The sequence below is a fragment of the Notothenia rossii genome, assembly GCF_949606895.1.
Source record: "Notothenia rossii genome assembly, chromosome: 2".
NCBI lineage: Eukaryota > Metazoa > Chordata > Actinopteri > Perciformes > Nototheniidae > Notothenia > Notothenia rossii.
The window spans coordinates 43,067,291-43,078,245 of NC_136904.1; the positions used below are offsets into that span (position 1 = coordinate 43,067,291).

Here is a 10,955-nt window from a genome sequence, read left to right on the forward strand (position 1 = left end):
CCACAAGCTACCCTGCAGTATACAAAGTCATTCAAACTAGCTGCACCTTTACCAGCTTTGAGAACACTTTCATGATCAATCATTATAAAACATATCATATCTATTGTTCTGAAATGGACCAATCTGCACAATGACTACTTTTACTGTCGCTACTTTCACTATATTTTGATGATAATACTTTTCTACTTTTACTTGAGGAACATTTTGAATGCAGGACTTTTACTGTAACAGAGTATTCCTACACTCTGGGACTATTACTTTTACTCAAGTACAAGATCTGAGTACTTCTACTTTTACTCAAGTACAATATATATACTTATACCACCTCTGTTTATAGCCTATGAAAAAAACTATTAGAAATAGAAGGCTAAAGCTAACGTTAGCAGATAGTGAAAATGTATGCTAGCTAGCTAGCTCAACGATTCCTTAAATAATATTGCCACAGAAAAACTTTTCAGTTCACATCACGCTCTGCCGCTCCGACAGGGAGCTCTGCTCTGAACACCTGAACGGCCCGTTCTAACAGCTGTTCACCAGCGGTCCAGTCTGTGCCACAGTGACTCCGGACGCACAGTTAATATTAACGAACGCACCCGTAGGTAATGTAGCTGCTGAAGCTAGACCATCATCTCGGAGCAGCAGAGCCTTATTATACATCCATGAGCAGAGCCGACAGGCAGGAAGACTCGTGCACACAGCTCGTACTTCATTATAATACATGGGCGCGGGAAGGGGGGTGCTGAGGGCGCTGCAGCACCCCCTAGCGGCAGGCAGGGGGTGCGTAGCTCCCCTGTCTGAATTATTATTTGACGGTTATTGCTGCTCCCGCTGTGCATAATCTGTGTAATATGTAGCCAATAAATTCCAAATTGTTGGTAAAATAATATTTTGGCCTGCCCCGAATGTTTTTTCTGTAGCCCCGGACAATTCTACCTCAATAATATAATACATTAACCGTGCTTTACGTGAACCTCATCAAAACACTAGAAAGGACGGCAGGACTGTAATTTCCCGTGTTCAGTGAATGCAACAGAGGCAAGACACCAGACCAATCAGAGAGTTGCACGGAAATAAAATTGTGCTTGTGTCATTCAAGCTCGCGGCTCTGTGTGTGTGCGGAAATAGCGCATTTAGTGTGTGTGAGAGATGGGGAGAGAGAGAGGGACCGGTGCCAGCAGCAGGGAACGTGTTGTTAGCATCTGGTTAGCTAGCTGCACTAACGGACAAACGGAGCTGTTTGTTCCACAACAAGCTGGAGGAGAGCTCTCCTCTCAGACTGAGAGAGAGTCCTTTAGCTCACCTGAGCCTGAGTGTTTAGATAGTTAACTTTAGTCTAAGTTATCTCAGTGGGTCTCAAACGGTTTGGTCAAAAATTATTCAAAAGATTATTTCCGCGCCTTCATATGATCATTATAGTTATACAAAAAATAAGAGAATAAAGGAAAAACAGTTATGAAATACTATATGGCAGTAAAACAACAATATCCATAAAGAAAAAGAACATCTGCTTACAGTTGTGTTTCATCTGGGTGTTGAGAGATGTATCCATAGATCTCTTAATGTTGCTCTCAAAGTGCACCAGATTGATGCTTTTAACTTCAATATTTAAAAAAAATCTTCCCGGGGGAACCTCCCCCCGGACCCCCCTAGAGGAGGTGAGGTCCGCTCCCCACTCGTAAAAAAATAGCACTTTACCCCTGTCTATATGCCGTGAGCTGATTATCGAGCCTTCATTGTAACAGTCGCGGGTTTACTGTGTGTTTGCGTGTGGGAAGTTTTTTTTGTGCGTGCTCTATAGTGCCCGTAATAGTGTTCACTGGAGTCCAGCCCCTCAGCACCCCCACTCAAAATACCTTCCCGCGCCTCTGTTATAATATATAAAAAAAGAACACCATGCGTTTCATGATGGCACATAACAGCTCACGGCCGCAGATTACTCCGGATCCCAGCCCCCCCCATACCCCAAAAATATTTGTATTGCAGATCTACATGAATTACACAAACGACTTATTTTGGATTCAAAACGGCGAATTTCGCCGAAAGGTGACAAGTTTGCATCACTGAACATAGACAGAGCACAACTGAAACATAACATCTGAAACGATGTAACAACATAATACACTTGTGGGGATGCTTGGGATGTGAGGAGTGAGGGACACGGCTTAGAACGGGCGTGTCGCCTGGCAGGACAGGAGAGTGTGTGCACCAGTCTGCCTTGATCTATGAATTCATGTCCGTGACACTCACTGCTGCCCACAGCTGTTTTATAGAAGGAAATTCCTTCACTTCATGAAAGTGTTTTAACCACACACACCTCTACTACACACACATGACGGGTGTTATTTTCCCCATAAGGAACAAGTCGCTGCAAATCATCCCGCTTATTACACGGCCAAATTCTCAACAAAGTAACGACATGACTCCCAATATTAATTGAAATGCTTTTATGGATTTAGAATTTTTTTTTATTGATTTAAAAAATAGTTGTATGTATTGATTTAAAAAATAGTTGTATGTATTGATTTAAATTGACATGCATCCGCTAAGAAAAATAGTCCGTTGTTACAGTTTTTTTAAACAGTCTGAATGAAACGGCAGCTCTCAGCTGTGTATTTACACAACTAATGGCCCATCAACCACAGCTCTCTCCCCCCCTCCCCCCTTGATCTTTCTTCTCCAGCAGCTAAATTAACGGTAGGTTACTCTGAGTGACAAGCTTACAGTTAGACACAACACTGTCATTGCAAGTGACCCTCAGTTAGTTGACTTTTATGTTCAACTGCTAAATTCGTTACTGATAAAAAAAAGGGCTTCTACTGTACCTAATTACCTTAACACTAGAACCGCCAGAGGTTTTTGTATAGGCCTACCTAAACCCGTCAAATCCCGCTATTAGAATGCAATTTTTAACAACATAGGGTGCTACATAACACACTTTCAGGAAAAGTCAGGGACTGGGAGACTTTAATATTTTATTGAAAAAAAGTTACATTGCACACACACAACAACACATCACACAAATTGACCCGATTGGCGGTTCTAGTATTAAATAAACTCACTAATTAATGAAACCACTTCAATACGCATTATTCTTATTCTTATCATTCTTTATGAGCGCAGAAATAGTCTTAAAATCAGATCTGTTTTTTAAATGAAATCTGACGGCAGGCAGTTAGCTCTGATCACCTATGACAAATGCGCCGCACCTAATCGCTGGCCATTCAGCCACAGACACTGTTCGAAATGGGGGGGAGCTAGGAGGAGCTTGGCTCCCCCGAAGAGGGAGGGAGCTCCCCTGAAGGCTGACTTTGAGATAAATAGGGGGAGCCCAAAACAGTCGTGCATATTTGTGTCACACAGATTAGAAATGTTGAGTTTCTGTAAATAACAGTTCTTGAAATAAATAATAGTTATTGTTCATTACAGTTTCTGAATATTTGTTTTATATTTGTGAATATGTCTGGGTGTTGCCATCTGTATGTGGCGGCGCTGCATTCTTACTTACGTTGCTATGATTATGGCGGTGATGCCGGCGCGGTATTTGAAATGTTCATATTGATATTTTTTTAACTCTGGCTGTGTAATAAAAAAATATGGCAAAACGAAAACAGCCAAGCGTCACAGCTTTTGGATTCACAAGCAAAGAAGCGAAGGAGTCTAAAAATGACAACGTGAACGGAAAACAACTTTTAGTTGGCCGGCTGTAAGCGGCGTTAGGGTCGAGTTTGACAGCTCCACACCGAGGGAGAGGCCTGCCGATGCGGAGCCTGAAGAGGCTTCAACAACGGCCACATCCGCCGGCATAGTGACACCGTCTGTATTAGTAGAAGAGTGTTTTTATAGCAATTGATCGCATCCGCGCTGCTGCGCCAGTCAACAGAGCGTGCGTGTGACAAATTTAGAAGCAGGATGTGCTCTGAAAAATAGGGCTCCCCGAAAGCAAATGGGTAATTCGAAAACTGACAGAGCTCCCTCTATACAAATCAAACTGTAGAAGGTGTGAAAGCACCTAGTGTTTTAAATAATGGTCGGAATGTGACCTGTGAGCCTTCTGAATTACCGTGGGACAGCACATTCTAAACTAAAATGTTCAATCAATAAAGTAACATCTTATCCAGTAGCGTGGCGTGGGGAAAAAATTAGGGGAAGCCAATAATACGTCCTTTCTTTTGGGGTGGGGGGGGGGGGGGGGGGTGTGGTGGTCAATGTAATAAAGTAAACAGATGAGTGATTACAGCGCCCGGTATCATTTTACACACATTTGTATCATACAGATGCAGGACTTACAGACGCCTGTTATCTGACCGACAGGTCCGCATGCACTCTCCAGCTGAAACTCTAATAAGCATTCATTCACAAACTAAATCAGGAGACCTTTAACGTTTTACGTTCCTCGCTGTACACAGCTCCAGTTTGGGCATTGGCCGGTCATCAGATTGTATTTGTTGTTGCTGCTGCAGCGGAAGTTTAGTACAATTATTTTTGATTAAATACTCCAAATCTCCACCCTCCATAATTGCACTTGCTTCAGTTGCTTGCTACTTTCTAACGGCGGTGAGAGTGGTGCAGTGACGCTATCTATCTTCTATCGATTAGATTTAGGATTCGAAAATTATAAAAGTAGGGTAGACATGTGGATATTATCCGACTGAACAAAACGTGCATTTACCTAACAGGTTCGTTTTCCACTGACCTTTTTTCGAGCTATTTTCCAAAATCCTATGGACAGAATCCCATTGCTATTTTGTCGAGGGAAACCGAGCGCAGCTTACTTCCGCTTTTTGGGACGCGTCACTGCACCACTAAATTGATGCGATTTGATTGGATTGTGAGGCAAGGGAAGCCAGCCGCCTCTGGCTTCCCTTGGCATGGCCCTGACCAATCACAGGTTGGCAGGTGCATGACGTGAGCCTCATCTGATTGGTCAATCCCTCCATTTTTTTTCACCAAGGGAAGCAAATTTCGGCTGGCCTCCTCTCGCAACAGAGAGTGCAATCTACTGTTTCACCATAACATCTAGAGGGGCGCTGTTTCACTCTTTGTAAAATACTCAATGAGAATGGGGGAAAGACGGGCCGGCAGCAACACACAACAAAAAAAATCCGAAACTAAGCGAAGTGTTTTTATTTATTTATTAAAATTATAACTACAATCCGAAAAAACAGGGGAAGCCTGGCTTCCCTTGGCCTCCAGGAGAAAACGCCACTGATCTTATCTTATCTTAATAATATCTTCATATTAATAATAATAATAAATCATACAGTATGTGTCCGAAAGGGAGCAGGAGGAAGCAAACACAAAAATATACTGCATATTAAAGCAAACGATTGTAAAGGTTAAAGTATGAGCATAACAAATAAAGAAGTGTAATGTAAACATTTACATTATAATTATGATTATTTAATATATAAAGACTATATATTATTGAATTACAAGATTAGATATACTTTAGTTGATCTAAAATATTGATGTGTTAAAATGCTCTTCAAAACACAACTGAAAGTCCATGAAACTTGTCTTTCTGTATTTGTGAATGAAGCGCCATCTCCTGGTTAAAACCTGAAATTGAAAATCTGGCAACGCCCTCTTGGAAAATAGTGGGAGGGCTTAACATTCCTCTATACTGGTCTTTGGCTGGTGGTAGGCAGGAAGCTGTAAGCTGGAGTCCGAAATGCAGTGCTCCATCTGTAGCAACATAGCAGGGAGGGGGGGGGCCCGCCCTCTGCGCCCTGTTCCCGCGTTACGAAATCTAAGAGGATAGGCTACAGTGGGGGCGGGGCCCCCTAAGGTCCGGGGCTCCCCCACACTGCGGGGGGTGCGGGGGCCTCCGCTACGCCACTGGGTGTAGCTCCTTTCTGTACTTTGTTCAGTCCTCCAGCTGTGACCAATAAGTCTCCTGGTCGAAAATGCCTACTACACACACAGGTATTTTTTGTGGGGCTGAAATTATCCCTACGGACCTTGATCAGCCACTGAGCCTTTACCTCAGCATCAATGGGAAATGAATGAAAACTTATCTCCCGATTATAATGGGACGAATTGGTACAAAGGGGCACACAGCAATGTAGTGCCGACTTTCTAACCCGCTGGAAGGCCAATAGCCTTTCTTTAACCTTCCCAAACTTTCCAAATCCGCTCATTCTTGCTCTTGGTGTCTATGTCAAAACAAACTGTCAAATTGTCAAAATTCTTTATTCAAACCGGAAGTACTCCCCCTCACTCCCACCCGCCGGAAGTTGATAGACGCCATCTTGTGCACAGAGCTGGGGTTACGTACTGTAACCCAGCTTCTATGAGTATAGGCGCAGCCCTCTAAGGCTATCGCTATTGGGTAATCCCACTGCACGTGTGCAGCACTGACAGACTTAATCCACGCCCACCTATGACGTGGGCCCCACCTACGGACTCACTTCCGTATAAATAGGAAGTAGTCCCTACAATCTGCTCCCACACAAACAGCTTTTCTTCAGCTATTCGTGGAGCCAGTGGGGCCCGAACCTTAGAGGGCTGCGCCTATACACAAGTTATTGAGCCGTTTCCGCTCTACATCCTGAACTCCTCCCTTCGATGCAATGCAAGAAAAGTGGTTCGGGAACTACGTGTGCGGTAGTTGGTTGCAATCACTCGAGAAAGCACCTGAACGAGTGGTTAGATAGAGAGTGCTACGACCACAAACCAGCACCCAGCACCCAGCCATGTTGTTCATTAAATACAGATAAACACAACAAATACTGCATGCATTGTATTTTTTAATATTATATATGAATATTTTCATAGTGATGTAATTGTGTGGGCTGCTTTTATATTTTAATTTGTAATACCTGTTAGGATTAAACATGTGATCTTTCTTGTTGAAGCCATTTCTTTAGTTTCCTCTAAACAATTAATTCATTCAGTGTTATTTATGTACAGTATGAGCTTAATATGAATGATGAACTGTGTTAAAAGAAATTGTAGCACTCTAAGGAACATATGAAATGCAATAATGCAATAACAGTGCAATAATGAAATTAAATTACATCAAACTTTATTTTCACTCAAACAGTACAGGCACATATGATATATTGCACAGCATAAAGAGATCATGTAAATTGTGCATTATGTAAACAACAGACAACTGTTGGCTCCTGTGGGCATGACCTAAATAAGGCAGTTTATTTTGGTTTTAAAATGCTGAGATATTTACTGCAGAACTGTAACCTTCCCTCAACAAAATCGTCAACAATTTTCGGGAGCATGTGGGCAAAGTAGAATGTGCGCAGCCTTATGATATGCCCCTGGACAAAGTCTTGGTCGTAGGGTACTTCGATTTCTAGGTGCTCAGTTTTGTTCCAGATCACCAACTTGGAGTGCTGAAGCCCTGTGCAGTGCATCCCAATTTGTACCTGCATATAGTAGCCTTTTGGACCATTGCAGGCAATATGGTAATCTATCCTATTTCCGTTTGCCACAGTTGTGATTTCACAGTTCTTTGTTGCCAAAAATTCTGCAAGTGACTTGTTTCCCAACACAGGTGATTTGATCTCCAACAGAATGTCTTTGTTTATCACTCCATCGGGAGATGCTGCAAGCCACGGATCCTTGTCGCACACCACTAAGCCTTTGGTTTCAATGCTGTTGCCCAGAGTTTCCAAATAGTCCCTTGCAAGTTCCTCCCCCTCCGCTCCTTGACGGGTTGCAGCATTGCCACGGAAGGATGGGTGTAAGTGTTCTGACAAAAACTTGTCGGGCGCCGTGGTTGAGCGAATGGGCACCTTTCTAGCTGTGCTCGCTGTGATGCGCACTCTCCGCGCATCATGCCAGACCTGTTCTTTGCTCTGTGCTTTTGTAACCTTCTCGATCTCCTCAAGCCGGGCTGTGGACATGTTAATGTACTTATCATAGAAGGTTCTGCATTTTACACAAGCCAGTGGTATGTGGTGCTCATCATGGGTTAGGAGATGGAGGTGTGGACATGGTGTTGGCTCGGTGATGGAAGAGGTATCAGCATTAAAGCAGAACTGCAGGAGGCTATTCCCAGGGCAATTGAAAAGTTCTGCCATTGGTGAGGCAAGTGTGTTCTTCCTCCACTCTTCATGAGTCCTAAAGAGTGTCACCTCCTGTGCCGGTTCTGGAGTGGTAGAGGATGGCTGTGAAGTTGGTGGCGGCTGGTAGAGATCCTTCCTGTTGTGTCGTTTGAAGCGCACATACTTCATCTTCCTCTGACCAGCATTTCTTTTAGACCCAGCATTCCACTGGTTCTGTCTGTCTGTGCAGGCAAGCCCGGTTTTCCCCTGTCTCACAGCATTTTCTACCTAGAGAGATAGAGTAAAAACAGTGCATAGATATTATAATGGGTTCACTGCAAACATGTCATATGATATAATACATCATGGCATACACACACTTTGCACTCTAGCCAAGTAGCCTATGATGTAGTTCAGATACCAACAACAAAAGACATAGGCCTAGGCTACAATGGTCAAATAATCTAGTTACCTTCCACAGGATCGCAGCTGAGTGGGAACAAGATCTCCCTGGTCCAGCAACACACGTACATCCCGCAGTTTTGACTTCTCCAGCTTCAGTTACCAGCACCCAAGCATTATGCCACGCATTGTTCAGACACTGGCTAGGCTCTACCTTTGCTTTTAGATAAACAAAACGATCATGTTTGTATGACATAGACACAACCAACTTTGTTGCTGTGCAAATATTGATATGCCTCGGAGGCCTTCAGACTGTCCATTGCTTTTCCATCTATTGCCATGGATTGAACGAAGTAGAGCAAATTTTGCTGTACGTTATGCTGGCCACGTCGTCATGTTATCCTCCCAGTTTTGCACTGAATTCGGGTGGGGGAGAGTAACGCCATCTCAGTCAAAGAAGTAGAATCGTGTTCCCAAGCTAGCATCACTGTTAGCATCGAAATCGCTGTGTTTACAACAGTACCCGTCTGACTGTTTACACCGGTTTACACCGACAGACGCTGTGCAAAAGACTTCCCGGCGGAAATTGAAGTGCATTTGTGTAGGGTTATGGCGCTACCCGTGGTTTGTCGCGTAAACTTGTCTATACTCATAGAAGCTGGTTACAGTACGTAACCCCAGTTTCTATATCGTATAAGGCTTCGCCCTCTAAGGCTATCGCTATTGGGTTAAGGGCAAAAGCAGGATGTAGTCTACGCCCCACTGGTCCGTCCGTTACCAGAAGTACAAAAACACACCTACTCAATTAAAAACCCATGTCCATTCGCCATGCGTAATGAAAGCATCACCTTCCCAGGGAATATAGCATTAAAAAATGAATATTCTCCATCACGGAAAGAAGTTAGGCCTACCTGTCGTTATAAAAAAGTAGATACCCAAAGTCCCACTTGTTAAAACTATCAAAGAGGGGGGGGAAAAAGGCAGCTCTCTAATTGCCGACAGGCAGGTGAGAGGGCACGCAAGTTGAGTCCCCGACATTAACTCACTCTGACAGGACACACAGTACTGAGTGTGTCAGTAGAGGAATGGGAGACATCCCTCAAATGAATAAAAGAACAGGGGGGAAGACCAAGATGCAAGCAGTGCAAATGTCTTCCACTATCATTCCTCCCTTGCAACGCCGTAGAGAGGAGGAAAATCCTCTGGTGCTGTGCGCTTTGATGTTCTCTGGGGGATCCACCCCAGAGGAGAAATACGCCTGTGACACAGCCTCACACCAGCCAGTGTGACAGGCGTTGGTGCAGACAGAGGCTGCCCTATTGAGCGCATCTCTGTAATGCACAAACAGACGAGCTGCGTAAAGCAGCCGTGCGTGCAATATAGCATGGACAGTGCGCGCACAGGACAGAGGAGGTGAGATGTGGCTTCTTCATCTTGATGTGTGAGAAGGAGGAAAGAAGCCAATCCAAAGTTATCACTCTCGATCTAAAAGAGCTTGTGATAACCTTTGGCATAAAAAACCGGGTTCGGGCGCAAAACAGCTGAGCTGCCATCTCCTTGGATCCGGAGACATGACGGAGCCACAGAGAGAGCAGACAAATCACTCACCCTTTTAGCTGATGTCAGAGCCAAGAGAAGAGCTACTTTGGCTGACAAAAACTTCAGGGGAACCTGATCTAAAGGTTCAAATGGAGCTTTACTCAGTGCGTGTAACACTAAAGCCAAAAACCCATTGAGGCGCCAAAGCGCGTGCCACAGGTCTGAGTCTCTGTGCTCCCCGTAGAAAACGTTTTGTCAGAGGGTGAATAAACACCGTGTTGACACCAAATCTACGTGGCAAGATGAAATGGCAGCAGCATATGTTTTGACCGTGCTATAAGCCAGTTCCTGTCCAGCAACAGCTGGAGGAACGACAGCATGAGGCAGGGGGCCCGTAACGGAGTCCAGGCTTTTCCCTACACACCAAACGGAACATTGTCCATTTGGCTGTTGTTGGAGCGCAGAGTGGTTTAAACACCCCACCTCGGCTCCGCGTGTCGTTTGGTGAACTGGGTAAAATCATAAAAGGAAGGGATTAAGAAACACCAGGATACAAGTTAAACAATAATCTGTTTTAATGATAAAAGATAACAATACAATAAAAATAAGTACTCCTGCTCTTCTCTCCTATCTGGAGATCTTACTGTCTGGTCAGCCTGAAGGAAAAAGAGACCGGACTCAAGGAGACAACAGGCTTACATACAAAAACAACAGGAGGAGATGTGTGGATGATCCTCCCAGAGGGATCATCCATTGGAAAGATGCAAAACGATGGCCTGCCGCAGCCAATCAGCACGAGCCAGAGGCGACCCCTAAATTTGAAGCAACACAAACCCCATCTGGTGTTCGCTGTCTCGCATTCTTGCACAGAGTTCACTCTCCCCCTCCCCCCTCTTGTTCAATTCACATACAGTTTCACATACTTTTGGCATTTTAAAGATATGTTTAAGATATAATTGTATTATACAAATAACACACGTGAGTTACCTTAATATCAATAATAACGAG

The 10,955-nt window shown here is 44.1% G+C and overlaps 1 protein-coding gene across 1 annotated transcript; it reads right to left on the bottom strand.

Annotated features, from left to right (window-relative positions):
- Window positions 1–7,005: 7,005 nt before the first annotated feature.
- On the bottom strand, window positions 7,006–8,599 carry LOC307030319 (uncharacterized protein). Its single transcript, XM_079666663.1, has 2 exons — window positions 8,479–8,599; window positions 7,006–8,290 (listed from the first exon to the last, which is right to left on the bottom strand). Exons 1-2 carry the CDS (start codon window positions 8,537–8,539, stop codon window positions 7,155–7,157), a joined length of 1,197 nt encoding a protein of 398 aa, XP_079522789.1. The 5' UTR covers window positions 8,540–8,599; the 3' UTR covers window positions 7,006–7,154.
- Window positions 8,600–10,955: the final 2,356 nt, after the last annotated feature.